This window comes from Mustela erminea, chromosome 21 (assembly GCF_009829155.1).
Source record: "Mustela erminea isolate mMusErm1 chromosome 21, mMusErm1.Pri, whole genome shotgun sequence".
Classification (NCBI taxonomy): domain Eukaryota; kingdom Metazoa; phylum Chordata; class Mammalia; order Carnivora; family Mustelidae; genus Mustela; species Mustela erminea.
In genome coordinates, this window is record NC_045634.1 from 19,027,975 (window position 1) to 19,051,185 (window position 23,211).

At 37.7% G+C, this 23,211-nt stretch overlaps 1 protein-coding gene across 4 annotated transcripts in view; it reads right to left on the bottom strand.

Annotated features, from left to right (window-relative positions):
- The window catches only part of TUSC3 (tumor suppressor candidate 3), a 249,556-nt gene extending 229,734 nt beyond the window's left edge, over positions 1–19,822 (bottom strand). For 3 of the 4 annotated variants that reach the window (XR_004282185.1, XM_032328923.1, XM_032328925.1), the window contains exon 1: positions 19,508–19,822. Coding sequence is in view for 3 of the 4 variants with exons in the window: in XM_032328923.1 (XP_032184814.1) it covers positions 19,508–19,645 (138 nt within the window). In the remaining variant the exon portion in view is untranslated. The remainder of the gene's footprint in view (positions 1–19,507) is intronic. The other variant, XM_032328924.1, reaches the window with a different exon arrangement.
- Positions 19,823–23,211: the final 3,389 nt, after the last annotated feature.

Below are 23,211 nucleotides of genomic sequence, written 5' to 3' on the forward strand. Positions count from 1 at the left end.
ACATTCTATTATCTTCCTTCCAATTCCCATTACAGTATATAGAATACCCCTTTAACCAAAACATGGAGTCATCATTCTCATCTCCTTTCCCCTCATCCTATAAAGGGATCAATTCAACAAGTAAATATAACAATCATAAATATTTAAGGGGCCAACATGGGAAGACTTAAACATATGAAGCAAACACTAACAGATCTGAAGAGAGAAATATACAACAATAGCAGGGAATTTCAATATCCCACTTTGAACAATGGATAGATAATCCATACAGAAAAAAAAAATCAACAAGGAAGGACTGGACTTGAGCTATACTTTACATCCAATGACCCTAACAGATATATATGGAATATTCTATGCAGCAGAATACATATTTTACAAGTATACATGGAACATTCTCCAAGATAGGTCATATGATGGACCACAAAAAAAAAAAAAAAAGCCACCTTAACAAATTTAAGATTGAAATCATACCAAATATTTTTTCTGAACACATGTAGTGAAGCTAAAATTAAATAATAGGAGCTGAAAATTTTGCACATGTGAAAATTAAACAACCACCAATGAGCCAAAGAAAAAATCAAAATGGAAAATCAAAAAAAGGTCTTGAAACCAAAGAAAACAGAAAGACAACATACCAAAATCTATGGATGTTGCAAAAAGTTTTAAAAGGGAAGTTTATAGTGATAAACCTATATTTATAAAACATAAAGATCTCAAATAAACAACCTAACATTACACCTCAAGAAGAAAAGCAAAAAACAAAAATGAGAGGGGAGAAAAAACAAAACAAGGTCAGAGTTAGCAAAAGGAAGGGAATAAAGATCAGAACTGAATAAATGACAGAGATCACTAAAACAACAAAAAGATTAATGAAACTAGGAGATGGTTTTCTGAAAAAAATAAATAGAATAGACAAAACCTTACCTAGGTTAATGGAAAAGTTCAAATAAATGAAATCAGAAATGAAAGAATAGGCATTATAACTGAAAACAGAAATACACAGGGTCATACAGACTACCATTGAACACGTACATGCCAACAAACTGGATAACCTAGAGAGAAAAAAAGTATAAATTCCTAGAAACACACAAGTTACCAAATCCTCCCGAACTCATTTTAAAAGACCAGAATTACCTAATACCAAAGCAGATAAGGACACTAAAAGAAAACTAGGTGCACTGATGTCACCAAGATGGTGACAGAGATCATTCCGACTTCACTTCTCCTCACCAGAAGAACTAACAACTATTCATGGACAGGATCCCACTGATGGAAACCTAGTGCTCAGCAGTGAAGCTAGGTACATCTGTGCACCACAAGACCAAACAGACTGCATTCAAAGGATAAAAGGAACATCTATATACTATCCACACTGCCCCTCCCCCAGCACACACCACGCTGAAAGGTCTCTCCTGAGCCTACAGTTCCTCCAATGGGAAGAGAGAGCCTATGGGTGAAACCCAGACTGCCAACTCTTTGTGGGAGCCCCTACTGTGGTTTAACACCACAGGGATCACAGGAGAATCTGTGAGACTCAACCACTGGGAGTCTGATTGAGATGGAGAAGGGAGTACAGACTTCCCAAGACCAGCAATAGGGGGTCAGTGGACAAAGTTCCCACCTACAGAGCCCAACCAGCAGTTTTATTCATTTGCAAACCAAGTTTGGTGGCACAGTTTGAGGAATTGGCAAAGTACAGTTTCTGTCTAATTCAGTCCCCAAAATGAGGAACTCTGCCATTTCTAGAGCCTGGGCATTTGCAGAAGAGTTTAGTCATACCCAACCACGGTAAATCATGACTTTCTTCACCAGAGAACTTATTTGAGAAAATCTGAGAGTTGCTTGAAGTGGGCCCTCCCACTCCTGTTCAGGCAGGAGTCAGAGACATAGCCCCACCTGCTGCAGAGCATGGACTCCCTCCCCCCAATCCCATCTGACAGGAAGGGCTGGTAAGAACACCTGAAAGCAATATAACCCAGAAACTCTTGAGTGGAGAGGCAGAGGAGAGCTAATTTCCCAGAGCAAAGCCAGTGGCTGGTTCTGCCAGGGAACCTAGGGCACAGGTAGGTTCGAGTCAAGACCAAAAAAGAAGAGCATTAGTAGCCTTGGAACTTTTCTGCTGCACCCAAGCCAGCAATCAAACCCATAGCCCTACTTATTCCTGAATACATCCTTCATCCTGCCAAACAAGGAAACTTACCAGAGCACACAGAAAGCTATAGAGCCAGCCCATCCAACAAGCCTGTTTACAGAGAGCACAACTCGTGGCTTCGCTATCTGTAGAACAAAACTGGTGGTCTCACCTAACCAGGATATTCAGTGCACACTGTTACCTGATTTGGATACTCAAAAGAACAAGCCATACAGGCCTGGAGTCTGGTCCTGCTGTCCCAACAGGGCAGAGACGCTAATCCATAGCCTCACCTATTGCTTAGTACCCATGACAGAATGCTTAATAAACCTGACCAGAGAATCCAGGAAACCACAAAACCCATCCTACAGCCTCACTTGGGCAGAGAACCAAGCCAGTAGTCCTATCTAGCTGTTCTTAGCCAGTGGCACACCCATCCACCCCTGACTCCAGAAATCAACAGATGCTTCACCCAAAAAATATACCCAAACAGGAGGCCCCCCCTGCCCAAGGCCATTACCAGTAGAGAGGTCCGAAAACTCAAACTAAGCTGACTGGTGAAGAACTATCTTGGTCAAAGCCAACCTGCAAAGTCTGGAAATGGACACCACTTACTCACGTATGCAGACACCAATATAAGGAAAAACAGGATCACAAAAAATCAAGTAAATATGAGAGTATCAAAGAAAACAATAAAGTTCTAGTAACTGATCCCAAAGAAACAGGTCTGTAACAGTCAAATAATTCAAAATAAATCTCTTTAAAAAGTTTAGTAAAGTAGCTCAGGTCATGATCCCAGAGTCCCGGGATCAAGCTCCACACTGGGCTCCCTGCTTAGTGGGGAGTATGCTTCTCCCCCTGTCCTGAACCCCACTCATAGTCATTCTTTCTCTTTCTTTCTTTTCTCTCTCCCTCTCTCCCTTTCTCTCTCTCTCTTTCCCCTTTCTCTGACAAATAAGGAAAGTTTAGTGAACTACAAGAACAGACAAATAACTCAACAAATTAGGGAAACAATGCACAAACAAAACAAGAAGTTTGACAAACAGAGTAACAATTAAAAATCCTAGAGCTCAAAAACACAAAACTGAACGATTTAATAGAGAGCTTCAAAAGCAGACTCGACCATACAGAAAAACAAATAAGGGAAGATAGGATAATTGAAATTATCCACTCAAAGGAGCAAAAAGAGTTTTAAGAGTGAAGAAAGACTGCAGGAATTATGAGACACAATGGGAAGAATAATATGCACTATGAAAACAAAAGGATAAGAAAGAGAAAAAGACAAAGTGCATTTACAGCAATAGTGGGCACCCAAAACTGGGTGGCTCAGTTAAGCATCTGACTTCAGATCAAATCATGATCTCAGGGTTCTGGGGCCCAGCCCTACATCAGACTCCATCCTCAGTGGGGAGTCTGCTTGTCCCTTTCCCTCCACTTCTGCCTCCCTCCCAGCTCGTGCTCTGTCAATCAAATAAATAAATAAAATCTTTAAAAAATAAAGCAACAGGGGCTGAAAATTTCCCAAACGCGGGAAGAGAAGTAGACATCTAGATATAAGAGTCTGAAAGGATCCCAAATAGGTTTAGATCCAAATACAGCTAAACCTAGACACGTTTTAATTAAATGGTCAAAAGTCAAAGACAATTTTAAAAGCAGCAAAAGACGTTATATACATGAGAACCCCCATACGACTACAGGTGGATTTCTAACACAAACTTTTCAAACCAGAAGAGAATATGATGACAAAATCAAAGTTTTGAAGGAATTAAAAAAAAAAAAAAACCTAACTCACCCCAAAACATATTACCTTACAAAGCTATCTTTCTAAAATGAAGAGATAAAGACTTTCCCAAAAACCAAAAGCTTAAGAAATTCATTACCACTAGAAGTCTCTTACAAGAAATGTTAAAGTAATACTTTGAGTAGAAATCAAAAGATGCTAATCAACATAATAAAAATATGAGATGGCATGGTAATGGTAAACACATAGTCAAAGTTGGATTCTTTTTTTTTTTTTTAAGATTTTATTTATTTATTTGAGAGGCAGAGATCACAAGTAGGCAGAGAGGCAGGCAGAGAGAGAGAGATGGAAGCAGGCTCCCTGCCGAGCAGAGAGCCCAATGCGGGGCTGGATCCCAGGACCCTGGGATCATGACCTGAGCCGAAGGCAGAGGCTTTAACCCACTGAGCCACCCAGGTGCCCCAAAGTTGGATTCTATAAGAGGGTAATGGTGGTACATAATTCACTTACAACTCTAATTTGAATTTTTTTTAAAAAAAGAGTAAAAACAACCATAATTAGGATAATCTATTATCAGTTACACAGTATAAGAAAGTCTGTAAGTTGTAAAATCAGTAACCTAAATGTGAGAGGGAGAAGTGAAAGTGTAAAGCTTAAGAATTTTATTGAAATTGGGTTGTTTCTAGTTTAAAATAGTGTGCCAAAATTTTAAGATATTATATGTAAGTGTCAAAGTAACCACAAGGGGAAAATCTATAGTAATTCCACAAAAGAACATAATAAATAACTCAGAGCACACCAACACCACAAAACAATAAACACAGAAGAAGACACCATGGTAATAAACAAGGAAGAATGGATCTACAAAACCAGAAAACTATTAACAAATGGCAATAATAAGCCCTTACTTATCAATAATTACTTTACTTTAAATGAAAGCAAGCTAAATTTTCCACTCAAAAGACAGAGGATCGCTAAAAGATAAAAAAAAAAAAAGGTACAATAATATGTTGCCTATAAGAGACTCATTTAAAGACACACAGCGACTAAGAGTAAAGGAATGAAAAAAAGATATACAAGCAAATGGGGAAAAAAAATGCAGGATTAGCTATACTTGTTTTAGAAAGTGGACTTTAACAATGGTATACAATGATAAAGAAGATGACTATATGATGTTAAAGTGTTCAATAAACCAAAAGCATGTAACACTTATAAATATTTATATGCCCAATACGCCCAAAAAGAGAGCACCTACTTAAAGAAAAAACTGAAAGAGATAAAAGAAAAAAATAAACACAAATAAATAATATTTGGGGACTTTAATATCCCATACTCAACAACGGATACATCATCCACCCAGAGAGTCAGTAAGAAAACAGTGGATTTGGAAAACACTGTAGACCAAATGAAGCTAACTAACAACCATATACAGAACATTCTATCTGATAATAGCAGGCTACACATTCTTCTCAACAATACATGGAACCTTTACTAGGATATATCATATATTAGGCCATTAAAAAAAAAGTCTTAGCAAATTCAAGAAGACTGAAATCATATTAAGTATCTTCTCTGGCCATGATGGTATGAAACTAGAAATCAATAACAAGAGGAAAACTGAAAATTTCACAATTATATGGAAATTAAACAACATTCTACTGAACAACCACTGTTTCAAAAAAATAAATCAAAGGTAAAATAACAAAGTATCTTCAAACAAATGTAAATGAAACACAACCTACCTAAATCTACAGGATGCAGCAAAATCAGTTCTAAAAGGGAAATTCACAGTTATAGCCACCATATTAAGAAGTAAGAAAGATACCAAATAAACAAGGTAATTCTACACCTTAAAGTACCAGGAAAAGAACAACAAATGGTGTGAAGTTAGCAGAAGGAATGAATAGTAAAGATGAGAGCAGAAATAAATGAAATCAAGAACAGGAAAATAGTAGAAAATATTAACCAAACTAAGAGTTTGTTCTTTGAAAAAGTAAAATTGACAAAACTTTAGGTATAATAACCAATGAAAAAATGAGGACCCTAATCAAGAAAATTATAAATAAAAAAGGAAATACTATAATGTATACCACATAAATACAAAGAATCATAAGAGGCTTAATTATTAAGAACAACTACATGCCACTAAACTGGACAACCTAGAAGAAATGGAAAAATTCTTAGAAACACACAAATCACAAAGACTGGATCAGGAAAAAATTTTCTCAATAAACCAATTACTAGTAAGAAGATTTAATCAAAAACCTCCAACAAAGAAAAACCCAGGACCAGATGGTTTCACTCATGAATTTTACCCAACTTTTAAAGAAGAATCAATACATGCTTCTCAAAGTCTTCCAAAAAATCAAAGACAGAATGCTCTGAACTCCATTTTACAAGACCAGCAGTACCCTAATACTAAAACCAGAAAAGAACTGTACCAAAAAAAGTGACAGACCAACATCCCTAATAAATGCCCATGCAAAAATTCTCAATAAAATGCCAGCAAACTGAATTCACTAGCACATTCAAAGGATCCCTCATCATGGTCAAGAGAAATACGTATTCTTGGATGCAAGTATGTTTTAACATACATAAATAAATCACGTTGATTCAGCACATTAATAGAATGAAAGAAAAATACCATGATTATGTCAAGACATAGAAAAGGCATCTGAAAAAATTCAACATCCATTCATTAAAAAAAAAAACCCTCTTAAATTAGATATAGAAAAAATACACTTCAACAAAATAAAGTCCTTAAATAATAAGCCCAAAGCTATTATCATATTGAATGATGAAAACTTAAAAGCTTTCCCTCTAAGATCAGGAACAAAAAAAATTGCCCACTCTCATCACTGTCATTCAACACGATCTTGAAAGTTCCTTGCCAAAAAATTCAAGCAAGAATAAGAAACAAAAGGCATCAAAATTTGAAAGGAAGAAGTAAAACTATCTCCATTTGCAGATGACATGATTTTATACATAGAAAGTTCTAAAGAGGCCACCAAAAAACTGTTAGCTCTAATCAATGAATTCAGTAAAGTTGCAGGATACAAAATTAACATGCAAATCAGAGCATTTCTACATATTAACAATGAATTATCTAAAAAATAAAGAAAATAACACCACAGTAACTTCAATAAAATACTAGGAATAAACTTAACCAAGGAGTTGAAAGATCTGTACTCTGAAAACTACAAGACTGATTTTATTTGAGGTACCTGGTGGCTCAGTTGGTTAATCATCTGCCTTCTGCTCAAATCATGATCCTGTGGTCCTGGGATTGAGCCCCACATCAGGCTCCCTGCTCAGCAGGGAGTCTCCTTTTCCCTCTTCCTCTGCCCCTCCCCCTCACTTGTGCGCGCGCGCTCTCTCTCTCTCTCTCTCACTCTTCTCTCTCAAATAAATAAAACTAAAAAAAAAAAAAAAAAAAAGACTGATTTCACTTAAGTAATCTCTACACCCAACATGGGGCTCAAACTCACAACCGAGATATCAAGAGTTATGTACTCTACCAACTGAGCCAGCCAGATGCCCCCGTGAAAACTGCCAAGACTGAAAGAACTTGAGGAAAACAAATAAATGGAAAGGTATCCCATATTCATGGATTAGAAAAATATTGTTATATGTTCATACTACCAAAAGCTACGCATAAATTCTATGCAATCCCTATCAAGAGTCCAATGGCATTTTCATAGAAGTAGACAAAACTATCTTAAAATGTATATGAAACCACAAAAAAACACAAATAGCCAAAGCAACCCTGAGAAAGAACAAAAAAGGAAACAGAACATTTCCTAATTCCCAGCTATAATATAATATTAAATATCGAACCAGTATGGTACTGACATAAAAGAAAAATAGATCATTTTAACAGAATCAAGAGCTCATAAATAAACCCAACCATATGCAGTCAACTAATATTTGACAAGAGAGCCAAGAACACTCAGTGTAGAAAACACAATCATTTCAATAAATGGTGCTGGGAAAATTGGATATTCACATATAAAACAATGAAACTAGACTCCCATCTTATACCACACAAAAATTAAATTGAAATGGATTAACACTTAAACAGAGGACCTGAAACCATGAAATCCCTAGAAGAAAACAGGAACAAAAGTCCTTGACATGGGTCTTAGCAATGATTGGCTATGACATGTACGGTACAAGCAACAAAACAAAAAATAAGTGGGCCTACATCAAACTAAAAAGCTTCTATAGCAAAAGAAACCACCCACAAAATAAAACGATGACCTACAGAATGAGAAAAAATATTCGTGCCATATATCTGATAAGGGGTTAATCTCCAAATTATATAAAGAACTCACACAACTCAAAAGCCAAAACAAAACAAAACAAGATCTAATTTTAAAAATGGGCAAAAAACCTGAATAGACATTTCTTTCCCCAAGAAGGTATAAAAAGGCCAAGAGATACAAGAAAACTGGCCAACATCATGAGTCATTAGAGAAATACAAATCAAAACCACAATGAGATACCACATCATGCCTGTTAGAATGGACGTCATCAAAAAACAAACAAAAAAACACAAGTAATGACTGTTAGAAAGTCTATCGTCAAAAAGACATGAGACAACAAATACTGGTGAGTATATTTAGAAAACAGAACCTGAGTATGCTGCTGGTGGGACTGTAAACTGGCATAGGCACTGTGGAAAACAGAATGGAAGATCCTTAAAAACATAAAAATAGAACTATCATATGACCCAGAAATTCCACTTCCAGGAATGTATCCAGAGAAAACAAAAACACTAACTCAAAAAGATATTTGCACCCCCATGTTCATAACAACATTATTTATAATACAAAAACATGGAAACAACCTAAATGTCCATCAGGAAATGACCAGATAAAGAAGCTGTGGCATATATACAATGGAATATTACTCAGCCATAAAAAAATGAGGAACTACACCATTTGCAAAAACATGAGGGCATATGTTAAGTGAAATAAGTCAGAGAAAGAGAAATACTATATGACTTCACTTGTATGTGTAATCTAAATAATAATAATAATAATAGAAAAAGGGATCACACTTAATGACGTGTGATTACCAGAAGCAGAGTTGGGGTAAGATAATTGGAAGAATATGGTCAAAAGTCACAAATTCCCATATGTAAGTATCAGAAGTGTAATATACAACAGGAGGACTATAGTTAACAGTGCTATATGATGTACAGGAAAACTGTTAACAAAGTAAATTCTAAGAATTCTCTTCAAAAGGAGATTTTTCTTTCCTTTTTAATGTATCTATATGAGAAGATGGATGTTAGCTAAAACTACTGTGGCAATCATTTCATAATATGTGCAAATCAAACAACAGTAGTATATACCTTAAACTTATATAGTGATGTATGCCAATTTCTTCATGCAATTAAAAAAAAAAAAAAGACAAGGGATAAACACTGATGATGATGTGGAGAAAAGGGAACCCTCACACACTAGTGGTAGGACTGTAAACTGGTGTAGTTACTATGGAAAACAGAATGGGTGGGGGAAGAAAACAGAATAGAGGAGCCTCAAAAAATTAAAAATAGAACTACCATGTGATTCAACAATTCGACTTCTGGAATATATCCAATCAAAATGAAAACACTATCTCAAAAAGATATCCACACCCCCATGTTCATAACGCCATTATTTACAAGACCCAAGACATGAAAACAATCTTAAGGGTCCATTGACAGATGAATATGAAGAAAATGTGTGTGTGTGTGTATACACACATAATGCATATACACCACACACACACACACACACACAAACAATGGAAATATTCCATTCAGCCATAGTAAAACTAAGAAATCCTGCCATTTGCAACAATGTGGATTGACACTGAGGGCATTATGGCAGGTGAAATAAGTCAGACAGTGAAAAGACAAATACTGTATTATATGCATAATAAAAAAAATTCATAGAAACAGAGTAAAGTGATAGTCACAGGAGGTGGTGGGCAGGGGAATGGGAAGATACTGGTCAAAGGGAACAAACTTCCATTTAATAGGTAAATTCTAGTAATCTAATGCTCAAGTATTTTGATTATACTTACCGGTAGTGTAGTATTTACTTGAAAGTTGTTATAAGAGTAAATCTTAAATGTCTCAGCACAATAAGGGAATGGTAACTATGTGATGTTATGGGGGTGTTAGCTAAGGCCATGGTGATGATCATTTTCCAATATATAAGTGTATCAAGTCAGCATGTTATACACTTTAAATATTCAAAATATTATATCAATTATATGTCAGTAAAGCTGGGGATGGGGAGGGTGAGGTAGTAGCCAACAATGTCAAAAGCTATATAAAAGTCAAGTAGTAAAAGTACCCATTATGGCTGGTAGTGAAGCAAGCAACCATATTCTCAAGAACCCTAACTTGTCAAATAGGAAAACAAAATATTTATAAAAAGTTATGCATATCAAGTGGATTAGTTTTTAATTTGTCTCTTGTAATGTCAAATCAATGTGCGCTATTCAGGTAAAAAAATAAAAAAACAAAAAGAAGAATACACCCTACAAATTCATTCACCAATACCACCACCAAAGCTAACATGAAGCATTTACTATGTTCCATGCACTTTGCTGCTAAATCCTTTATGGGATTATCTCATGTCAGGCTCACAGCTCTACAGTAGGGACTAACATACTATCTTCATTTTACAGATAAGGAAAAGAGGCTTAGAGAGATTAAGTAACTTGACCAAAATAATTTCACTAAGCATTTACCAACTGCAAGGTACTATGCTTGAATATGCAGGTATAGAAATGAAAGGGGAAAAAGCCATTCTCTTCAAAGGGCTTATAGAACCATAGGAATGACAGACGACAGACAATAATTCACATAAGTGTTATAAAGAAATAAGCACCAAGATCCATTTGTGTGAGCACAGAGGATGAGTCCGTCATCCAAAACGGGGTAGGGGGGGTAAGTGACTTAAGCTGCACTGAAGGGAAGCATGTAAGAGCAGACAGAAAGCAAAAAGTCAAGTCAGACACAGGAAAAGTGCTAACAGCACACAAAACCTTAGATTGTACCCTGTGGCACTTAAAAAATAAACCGTACTCCTCAAAAACAGCATTGGTCAGAGAAGCTGCAGAACATCTTTAGCTAGGGTAAGGGAATGAGTGTCCAAAAAGTCACAAGTAAGTAAAGGTATGAGACCAAGTGAAATGTGCCCAGATTTCTGGCTCTGGCAAACAGATTTGTAACCATGTTTTACTTAGTATTAAGGATTATAGGAGGCACTGGTTTGGGGTTCTGTGCTGTTTTAGAGTTCTGTCTCTCATGACTAAGGTTTACCATAGCCTAACTTCCTTTACTTAAACAGGTTCATAAAGAAACAGATGGTTTAATTTTACAAATTAGTTCTCAAGGGAATCACATCTAAGCAGTATTAAAGGGTTTTACATCTGCCAAACTTTTAATCATTTTAGGTTTTAAAAAACGAATATCCATGAAGAGGAAATTATAAAGTTAAAACATCAGCAATGAAAAGACAGAGGAAAACAGTATAATGAAAGTAGTGAAGGGGCTGAGGGGAGGAAGAAGAATCTGACAGCACAACTGAGCATGGGAATATGGAAATAGAAACTCCGGTGTCAGGAAACCTAACATCCAGTCCCAACTTTATTATTTAGCCTGAAACCTGACCCTCCTGCTCTAACATTCCATAATGCAGTTTTTTGTTTTTTGTTTTTTTAATCTATGGTGACAACTCTCTTTATGATTTGGAATATGCTCCAACATCAAAGCATGAGACTCATGTACCTGTCAACAGGAACCTAAATTAGAGTACCATTATGGTAGTATTATACCTTGATTCAGCCACTCTCTCCCCATAAAGTCTCTAAGAGAAAAAAGTACAGGAAACAATAGTAAGACACAGCTCATCACTTCACTTTCCTGAGCATAAGAAAAATCCTTTAGAGGTGCCTGGGTGGCTCCGTGGGTTAAAGCCTCTGCCTTAGGCTCAGGTCATGATCTCAGGGTCCTGGGATCGAGCCCCGCATCCAGCTCTCTGCTCAGCAAGGAGGCTGCTTCCTCCTCTCTCTCTGCCTGCCTCTCTGCCTACTTGTGATCTCTCTCTCTGTCAAATAAATAAATAAAATCTTTAAAAAAAAAAAAAAGGAAAAAGAAAAATCCTTTATTCACTTTGAAAACTCCAATGCTAAAAGACAAACAAAAACAAAAAAGGAACAATCATCATTGCACAATACCCTCAAAAAGTTGAGGGTCCCAACTTTTCTTTTGCTTAATCTTAAACTCAAATGTAAACCAAAATAATAATATTCAAATATGATCATTTTCAAAATAAAATGTCTTCCTCTATGGTAGTCTTTAAAATGAAACTAGGTACCACTCTATTATACACACAAAAGCAAAAGAAGTTAAGTATTTTTTAAAAGGATTCACACAGAAAACAGCATATATCAAATATATCTGAAGCACAACTTATTCTTTCTCTCTTTCTTGGGCTAAGAGCTTTCAAGGCATATAATAAATTTATTTCCAATTTCTTTCCTACAATTTTTTGGACATATCATATTTAGAGAACTTCAATTCATACAATAAAAATGAAGTTATATTAATAAAAGGAAGACATGGAAAAATGCACTTTCCAAAACACCAAAACATACACAGACTTCTAATAATGATCATTAATATTCAAAGATAAAGGAGAGCTATATGTATGTAAATAATCCTTCAATATTTAATATCTAATTCACAAAGAAGTTCATATAGCTAGGTCATTGTTAAGCTACTAAACACAGTATTAAAAAAAAGAAGATGGTAAATTTATAAATTGGGTAAATAACAATCATGGGTAAAACTCTTAATCCCAGATTAATCCCAGTTAATCCCAGATAATTTTCCTCAGCAAAATGCTTTCAGATACAAAAAAATCTGTAAATTCAATTCAGAATGTCTTAAAGAATATGAAGCTTATTAGCACCTAACAAGGAGTCCAGAGTTATAGCAATTACAAGACTAGTTAGGTCATGTCAAATACCCATATTTTTTCCATTTTTCTACTCTGCCATCATGAACTTACTGGTTTTGCCCTCAGGCTTATACTTTAATGTTTTACAAGATGGGTTCAATAACTCAAACATCACATTCTCATATTCATATCACAAAGACAAGAAGAGAGAATTTCCCTTCCTTGTGTCCTTTACGAAAGAGGAGGCAACTTGTCACAAGTCCCCATATAATTGTATATGTGCTCACTCCTACCTAAACCAGTAATTTCTAAAGTACTGGATAATGATAATCTTTGACTTAAATGTTTTGGGCTTGGGATAGTCCCAGTTTCTCTAAATCAAAACAAGTTACTGTTGTTAGCTAAATAAAGGTAAGGCAAACAAAGCTATCTGCTAAACCAGCAAGCGAAGGTACTGTAAAGACCATTTCTAACCTAAGTGAAATGCCTAGCACTCTACCTCCTATCTGTTCTATTACTTTTTTCGTTCCCTAATATAATTGAGACTGATTTCCACCTTCTTAGTTTGTTAAATTCAGTGAGTTCTCTATCCTAAGGTATCTCAATTTAATATTTAATATGAATAGTAAACAGATTCCACAATTTATAATGAATTCTGTATTCCAAGTTTTACCTCGAGATTTATAAAAACTAAGTTTACAATGGTTTTGTTTTCCAAGCACAGAACCTATACTCAAGTGCTCCTTTTCATTAAGGCTAGTTAAGTTCTCATGGTAACATGCAATGGAAAGAAATTTCTATTTCACCTCAGAATGTCAAACTCAATAAGTATCTTTATATGATCAACCAAAACTGTGGTAACAATAAACATATCAGTAAAGACTTCCTTTTACTTTTTTTCAGCTCATAAATGCCTTCAGAATTCTACTCTTCTTTGTTAAGACTTTTATCATAGATTTTGAAGGACTCCATAAGCTCATTGTTGATCTTTTTTCTTCAGGCATTAAACAGAAAAACAGAAAACAAGGCTGGAAAGCAGACTGATACCGATTACTATGAAAAAATACATTACCTATTATTTTGAATAACTTTTTTGAAATTTTAATATTCAAACTAAATATTTATGTGTTTTTCATAGCTATTAAGGGAGAAACCCTATTTTGGCAAGATGTTCTCCTTAAATCTGTGTACAGCTCCTCGAGAGAGTAGAGAGCCAGCCTTTCTGTATACGATGTGCAAAATACAGGGTGAGAGTGACAAAGACATATTACACCGCCAAGTGATTACTTAAAAATGAGATTTGAGGATGTAAAATTTATTCCCCATAAAACAACACTGTTAACGCAATGCAAAAACAGGTGGACAGAGAGAAGGCTTAAGAGTTCCCCTTTAGGGGTGCCTGGGTGTCTGCCTTGGGCTCAGGTCATGATCCCAATGTCCTGGCATTGAGCCCTGCATCACATCGTAGGCTTCCCTGTTCAGTGGGGAGACTGCTTCTCCCCCTCCCTCTGGCTCCCCCTGCTTGTACTCTCTGCCAAATAAAATCTTTTAAAAAATTAATAAAAAAGGAGTTCCCCAGGGCGCCTGGGTGGCTCAGTGGGTTAAAGCCTCTGCCTTTGGCTCAGGTCATGATCCCAGAGTCCTGGGACTGAGCCCCACATCGGGGCTCTCTGCTCAGCGGGGAGCCTGCTTCCTCCTCTCTCTGCCTGCCTCTCTGCCTACTGTGATCTCTGTCTGTCAAATAAATAAATAAAATCTTAAAAAAAAAGAGTTCCCCTTCAGATATGCTCAATTTGAGAAGACACAGAAATTTTGCCCAATAGGTAATATAAAAAGTAGATATTTACATAAGTACTATTTGGTCCCCTCACATGCACACACATACGCACATGCACACACACTCTCAATGTTACATTAACCTATACATTTGTTCATGATCTACCTGTTCTCTAGCCCGGGAACAACAGCCATTCCCACACTTGGCCAAAGGTAAATTTTCTATCTTGGTGGAATTAACGTGATGCTCTGGGAGGGAGTCTTATGGAAAGAAGCAATCATAAGATAAATAAACCATGGAGACCACCAAAGTAACCAGTGTCAGTCACTGGCATACGGGTCACAGTCATCCAAACTCACTAAATACGGAGAAAATACAAAAGTAAATGTGTTAAAAGATTAACGACTGATAAATCTGTGGCTCAGGTTACACATTTCTCCCCTTTCCCTTTCTATCTTCCATGTAGAACAGATCACATATATGGGACTGAATATGCTGGTGGTGTATGTATAGAGAGGAAACTATCCCAAAATTCTCTTTTGACAAAGGTACTATCTCTTTATCTCTTACTTAAGGAAACAAGTCATAGATTTCTACATAACATGAAAGCAAAGTACTAACTGGCTTCGTTCTGAAACACCTTTTCAAGGATGTATATAGCACACAAACCTTGGAAGACAGTGTCCTGTCTAAAACAGAGAGGTTTTTTTACTTTCCACTTTAATAAAGATAATGTCACCTTCGGGTCAAAGGTCAAACAAACCCATTATAAAAAACTCTGAGCTCCTTAAACTCAAGATCCTTCTGCTGCCGCAAAATTTCCTCCACCTGTAGGGGATATTTAGCCTGCGTCATCAGCACAAATGCTGATACTCCGGCAAATCTGAGGCCGTGAGTGATAACCTGTCCACCTGTGACCCAGGAATTCCACGACTTCTGCCATCATCTGTGAAAGTGCAGCAGGCTACGCCTTCACAGTACTTGACAAGTGGTTTTGGCCATTCTGAGTAAGACCTGTCACTTCCAACTACTTAGCAAGGAGTTAATTCATACAAAATTTAGCCTAGATGAAACTACCTGCATCGGCAGAATCTACGGTCTGCGTATACATATCTATGCAAAATTACTATGCATTTCTTAAAGTTGTGCTCATATATTTACCAACTTACTTCTTTTTCAACTAAAGTTCTTCGCTTAAAGATATAATCTATTGCTCACTTCCATCCTCTCCCTTTTCTTCATTGCCTAAGACAGTAAAGTCTCTATTTTCGGCTATGCCACTAAAAATATAACTGGATATATTCATCTCAGTGTAAAATGTACTTAGAAATATTAATCACATACAGAAGTTCTCTCAGAAGCAATTGAGATCTTTCATTTAGACAATCATATTACTTTGCAAAAATATTTATGAGCTGTTCAATTTTTCATAATGCATACTCATTGTTACCTACATGTCATAGCCAATTAGCTAATGTAAAGGATAAATTATTTTCATAGCTTCTTTTGATAATATTAAAGTCAATAAATCCATTGAAAATAATTACAGAATTTGAGCTCCTTTTATATTATCAGGTATTATTATAGATTCTAAATGAAGCTGATTAACTGGTTAAGTGTTAACAATGTAAAAAATAGAGATGCCATTAAAATAAAAAGAAAATGATGCACTACATATGCAAATGATATACTACCAAGAAACTATAGACTCCCACAAATTCTTATCACTTCACATGAGGATTCAAAAATTAGTTTAATGAATCTATTCGATGTAATCAAGGAAAGTGATTATAAAAATCTCCAATCTTCTTTGCCTATTCACTCATCTATTGCTCTTCACTATATTCTTAGAGAAATAACAAAATTATTAATGAAATGTCTTCATTAAGAAACAAACAGATACAAAAACATATATGTGGACATACAAACACAGACACACTCACAAATACCACCAATTCTTCCATGTTGCAAAATCTCCTGGGAAGTTCTCAAATATCGTAAGAGTTTGGAACTCTGTGTTTCATAATAAAACAGTCAATTTATTCTAGTAACCATTTATTTTATAATAATGATAAAATCCGTTTCTTTAGCAAAAAAATTTGAAAAATATTTTATCACATTTTAGGATTCTGTCATCATGTCTAACCATTTAAATGAAGACCACATAATAATAGCTACCAGTATTGATCATCTGTTATGTTAAAGGCACTACACTGAGTAGTTTATATACAGTCGTATTCAAATCCCTGTGACAACCCGAGATGTAGGTATATCTGTTTTAAAACAAAAAAGTTAAAATTCAGGGAAGTTAAGTGGCCTAATGTCATACAATCAGATAGTGACTGAGTTGTAACGAGACCATTTGCCTGACTCGGAAACCTATACTGGTAGCTGTTATTCATAACTATTACTTCCCTAAAAACAACTATATCCATTCTTGGTTCCAGGTTCAACTTTAAACAAACAGGGTTTTGGAGTGGGGGGAGGGGTGAGCCTGGTGGTGGGTATTATGGAGGGCAAGTATTGCATGGAGCACTGGATGTGGTGCATAAACAATGAATTTTGGAACATTGAAGAAAAATTTAATTTTAAAAATAATTTAAAAATTTAAAAATGAATGTCAATTTGGCCTCCCCAGTATAAAGGGATACACTACTCATGCCAAGTCAACTTTTCCAGCACTTAAGTTTGTAATATTTATTGTAATGAATTAAGTTCCAACTGTCAAATTTTGTACTGGGCATCAGGTTCTAAATTCAGCAGGGAATGAAGTGACATGTTCAAAGCAATCCTGGACTACCCCTAGAAAAGTACCACAATGATGACCAGCCACTTTCCAGTATATCTAAATAAAGTGTTTCTTCTAGCATTGAAAGACACCACAACCTTCCAAGTTATTAAGGACTAAGATTGAAATCAAGGGCTCTGAACTTCACAAATAAATTTGTATAACTTAGTGAGTTTTTTCTCATATACTACATTCCAGATATGTGTACTCATGAAGTATTAAAACTTCATTTGTTACTTTGTTCTTTCTTTCCCTAAATATGTGTATTCTGCAAAACCACCACATACTAGTATTAGACTCTCCTGTTTAAGATAAATAAAAACAATTCCGGAAGACATCCTTTCCTAATCCTTAACAATTTTCTTCCTAATTTTTCATTTAAAACCTATTTTATGAAAAATATATTAATGGAACAGATGTTAATTTATTGTAGTTATACTAAATTAACAAGCGTTTTCACCTGTTAAAGTAGCATACAACGATACCAAGATGCTTTGAAAATGTATCCTTTTCAGATTTTCTGACTTTTCTTCCAACTGAAAGTTACTATGATCAGAGTTATCTTTTTCTCCCCTTTTTTTTTTTTTAAATTTATTTATTTTTAGAGAGAGACTGCAAAAGCAAGATGGAAGGTTGAGGAAGGAGTAGAGGGAGACGCGGAGAGAAATCTCAAGCAGTCACCTTGCTGAGCACTGCACCGGCAGAGATCACCTCAAGACCCTGATCATGACCTAAACCTAAATCAAAACGGGGATGCTCAAAGGACTAAGCCACTCAAGTGCCCCCACAGTCATCTTTCTAAGAAGTAAAACATCAAAATTCCCATGGAATTCCTCATCATTTTTAACTGCCCTCTGCTGTGGTAATCCTTAAAAAAAAAAAAAAAAAAAAAAAAAAAAAAAACTTTTTAATCTCCCTTCCTCAAAAAAAACCACCACACCTAAAGCTCTTGAGATGTGGTATATAAATACCAAATGCTAAAAAAATAGATCTTTAAATTATTTTGTAAGTACAGTCTTAATTTTAAGAGTTCTTCTCTAAACCTCTCACCAGAACTCCATGAAGAATTCTGTAAGGCCTACTTTCATGTTAAAAGTAAAAAGCTAACGGGAAGAAGTTAGTATTGAGTTCAGATTTGTTTCAGGCAAAGAGTAAAGACAATTATTTTACACATGAAGCTGCTTTTCTCACTCTCTACCCAGCTATCTAGAAACTCCTGGAAACATTTTAAACCCGAATTAGATTTTGAGTCACGTGTGTGCAATACTTCACCAGGAAAACCCTGAATAAGCGAATACTCTTACTAAAACAATGTGCTCTTAGAAACACTGCTCGCATTTCCAAGGATTTTTTTTTTTTTTTTCTGAGCCTGCTCGATTGAGTATCCAAGGCAAAGATGGATACCTGAAAGTCACAAATTACTATTTTAAATCTAGTGACTTCAACCCTCTTACCAAAGTTACTCGAGGACTAAGACTGAAATCAGGTGATCTTCACAAATTTACCGAACTTAAAATTATGTGAGTTTGTTCTCACCATTATATGAGTTCAACATAAGGAATAATAAACCCACAGCTTTAATAGTATGTAATTATGGATACCAACTTAATAAACATTTCCAAAATGCTCCGCTACCCCCTTGAAACGAATAACGAAGGCAGCTGGGTCCTGAACGTAAAGACCAAATAAATATTTCTCTCTCGTGGGGTTGCAAATACTCCTAAGAGGTATTTTCACATCCAACACACTCCCCCCCCCCCTTTAGTGACTCAAGGGCAGGAAGTTCGGCCTCCCGAGGGTCAAAAGCGACGCGAGTCTGAAAGCTGTGCGGTGCTCAGGCGCAGGGTCAAAGGGGATGCTTTTGGGTTTTTGAGAAAACACCAGGCTAACCCCACAAGCGCGACTGCGTGGCCCGCAGGCCTCGCCACCACTCGGCTCCAGCCCGCAGGCCGCCGTCGCCCACGCCCAGCCGCCCGGCTGCCTAGCAACGCGGCGAGGCTGCCTGGCAACGCCGCCGCCCCGGCCCGCCCCAGCGAGCCCCAGCGAGCCCCAGCGAGCCCCAGTCAGCCCCGGCCCTCCCGGAAGGCCAGAGGACTCCCGATACCTCTTTTTTCTTCTGTCCTCCCCCGAGCTGGATGCAGAGAAGTAGCAGGAGGAGAAGAAAGGGAAAGCTCCCGGTGGGCAGGTATCGCAGCCGCCGCCCCGCCTGCCTCCGGCGTGAAGGAGCGCCCCTGGCACCCATCGCCGCAGGGCAGTGTCTCCTCCACGCTCGGTAACCGTGCGCGCCCAGCTCCTACCGCCGTCCTACCCCTGCCAGGCCAACCGCCGGGAGCCCCTGCCTGTGCCCTCGCGGGTGCCTGCGGCTTCGCCTGGGAAGCGGACGCCGCCGAGGACGCGGAGGAGGAAACTGACAGAGCATCCGGTTCACCGGGAGAAGGGACCTGGAAAGGCCCGGGATGGGGCAGGAAGTGGGCGTGGCGAGGGAGCGGGGGGCCTCGTGCGCGCCCCGCCGGAGGTCTCCAGGAGACCCACGCCGCTGGGGGCCGCGGCTCTGCAGCTGGCTGGCTGCACGCTGTCCTGTGACTGAATCCAGTGCGAGGTCCCAGGAATAAGCGAGGGGCCTCTTCAGTCCAGCAGAAGTAAACTGCTTACCTGGACGCACGGACAGACCTTCTAGGATGCTGGAGGAGGGATTTAAGGAAGTAATAGGCGCTTGGCCCCGCTGGCCAAGGGGCGTCTCCCTTTCCGTAGACACATCTGTGGCTCCCATACGGAGCCCTCTCACGCCTCTAACATAATCCACACAATATAACCCCGCCGATGCACGCTAGCCGCAGGCAACTTCACAGCTGTTCCTTGCAGTCCCAATTGAGGGGCCTGAGGAGCCAAACTTCACACCTTTCCGTTCATTTATTCAGTTTCCGTGGAGCGCCCAAGTGCAGACCGCTGTACTAGACACTTGGGAATGCAAAAATGAAAAGGACTTAACCCTGCTCTCTGAAATATTTTAAGAAGGATAGGGCAGACTGTTTACTGGATATCTGGTATGGGTCAAGTCCTGTCCTTACAGGATTTCTTTTTTCTTCGGTGCAGGTTCTTGGTCAGGCAGCTTGGAAGAATGAAGACGTAGACCAGAGAAGAATGGAGAAGAAAGCAAAGTTTATTGAGTGACAGTACAAAGCTCCCGAAGAGGGAAGGGGATCCAAGAGGGTTGCCAACTTGGCGTTTAGATCTGAGGGTTTTCATGGGTTTGGTGGAGGGCTATTTTAATCTGATTAACCCTCCATCATCCAATCAGGTTTTTGCAATCTACCCATCACGTGGGAAAGCGTGGAGGGCTCCTTCCTGGTGTGGAGGCGGAGGAAATTAAGGCCATCCCACCTCAAGTTTAGCTGATGGGGGAAACAGAGGCAGAAGAAAATCATTAAAATTCCTTACCTACAGACAAGCTCTTGAAACAGACAGTGGCTCTCCCCTGGGGACTCAACTGCCCGCCCTCACCTTGAGGTTTTGCTAAGGACTATCCTAGCCTGACTGACCCCCTACCCGGACAGGTCCGACCAGAATCCTGTAAGTCTACTTTAACAATTCCTTTAGAAAACTTTATCTCTGAACCTCCTAGAGAGTGTCGAGAATCATTCCCAAGCATATGGCCCACTGATACAGCTAAAGGATCTCACGAGAAGATTTTTATTATTGGTAATTAGTAACTTTTCTCCCAACAATAGCTAGCCCGTCAAGGTCCTGGAGACCTTGCTTCCAAAAGTCCTTGGAGATTTACATCATCCATAATCCCCTTTGTCCTCACCCACTGCTGAGTCCACCCTTACTCTGCCTTTAAAAACTCTGACTGTAATCTGGTTCGGGTTCCAAGTCCCTACTCCGCTGTGTCGGGTATACTTGGGCCCAAGCGTAAGCTTGTCAAATAAACCCTCGTGTGATTGCATTGGTGCTTGGCTCCTTGGTGGTCTCTCAGACACAAAAACTCGGGCATAACACTGGATGATGTAAAATCCTTTTAAGGGTGGTTTCCCCTTGGGAAATCCCCTAGGGATTGTCCCCACCTGCCTTTCTTCCAACTATCCTCCATTACTGTTCTAATGTAGCTTTTATTCTACCTCAAGATTTCTTCTCTTAACTTTTATCATGAACATGTCCAATAGTCTAATGAAACCTACTGGCTGAGTCTTAAAACAGTATTTCTAACTGCAAAAATTAAATTCATAAGATTAAATAAACAAGATTAAATATTAACATAAACATAAGATTAAATATTTAAAAAACAAATTCATAAGATTAAATTCATAAAAAGGAATCATTTATAATTAAATACCATTATCAAAATTAAAACAATTCACCTCCCTTCACCTGGTGGTCAAAAAACATTTCTATCTGGGGAAAGCTGGAAAGCAAGGGTACATGTTGGAACCAATGTATAGACATTCAGACTTCACAGTGTGATTATGAGTGACCAAGAGGCACAGAATTGTAGGATACTTGGCCAACTAAGTAGCCTGAGGGCTGTAAATAAATTTTGCAATCACATGAAATCCAGCAGACCTAACAGCAATTCTAATAAATATGGTAATATGATGACAAACAATATTTCAGAATATCTACTACTGTCCTGCCATGAGAAATTATTTTTAGTTTCTACAGGAAACAAAGCCATATATACTGCTAATACTACCATGCTTTGTCTTCCACTTTATAATTGAAGAAAACAAGATTTTCATTAGAGGTTAATAGAAATATGGTTAATTTTTTTTTTCAATTAAAGTTTCACAGATGCCCCCAAATTTCATGAACTCCAGATTAAGAACTCCTGTTCCACAATAATCTTACCAGATAACTCCTATTATAACAATTTTCACCTGAAAAAAACAGACCAGGAGCACTCAGTCAGTCATACAACTAGAAAAACGTGTTACCAGGAGGAATTTGAACTTTGGCAGGCAAGCTCGATAGCTACTATTATATGCTACGCTATGCTGGCTTTTTAAAAGGAATTTACCTAGAAATTCTCTCTATCTCCCAGGCTTTTGACTTCCCACTATTATGTGAGCATTTTTGCCCATGGTAATTTCTTGCAAAAGAATAGCCCATTGCTTTTTCCTTGAGACTTGTGAAAGTGGCCTCCACTTTTATTTATCTGTAAATTTATGGTTTCTATCGAGATACACTCAACATAATCAAAATCTATCATCTGCCACTTCATCTCCCAAATTTATCTTAATTTCTTTTATTGTAATTAGTGGTGGTACCACTGTAACCAAACCAACGTGAGTTCACTCCTTGCTGAATCATAGATAGAAACTATATCAGCTGAGTTGTTGCACAAAGGGAACTTTATTTGCAGTAAATAAGGAGATCATCGGAAATAACTTCCAAAGCCATGACTCTGAGCAAGGGTGAATAGGTTCCTTTTATTTAGGTTTAGGAGAAATATTTTAAAAGGGGATCTTTGTCAGTGTATATAGAGGTGGGAATAAGGTCACACATGTCCCTTAAGGAAACAAGCCTATACATGTATGTTATGCAAATGAAGTTTGTGCTCCCCTTTGGGCACAAGTTTAGTATTAGAATGAGGCAAGAGTAATTGCTGGTCATTCTAAAGGTCACTCCATGATCTGCCTGTGCAGGTTCATGAAAGGGAGTTACGTTCAAACCGGTCTGAGTGGTCTGGGCAGACTGGAGGTCCTGAGTTAAGAGATCAGGAAGGAGGAAGAGCTTAAGGAAAAATGTAGAACAGAGGGAGGTGAGTTCAGGCAGTAAAGCTCAGGTCTTGGAATCGGGTAGGTGACACCA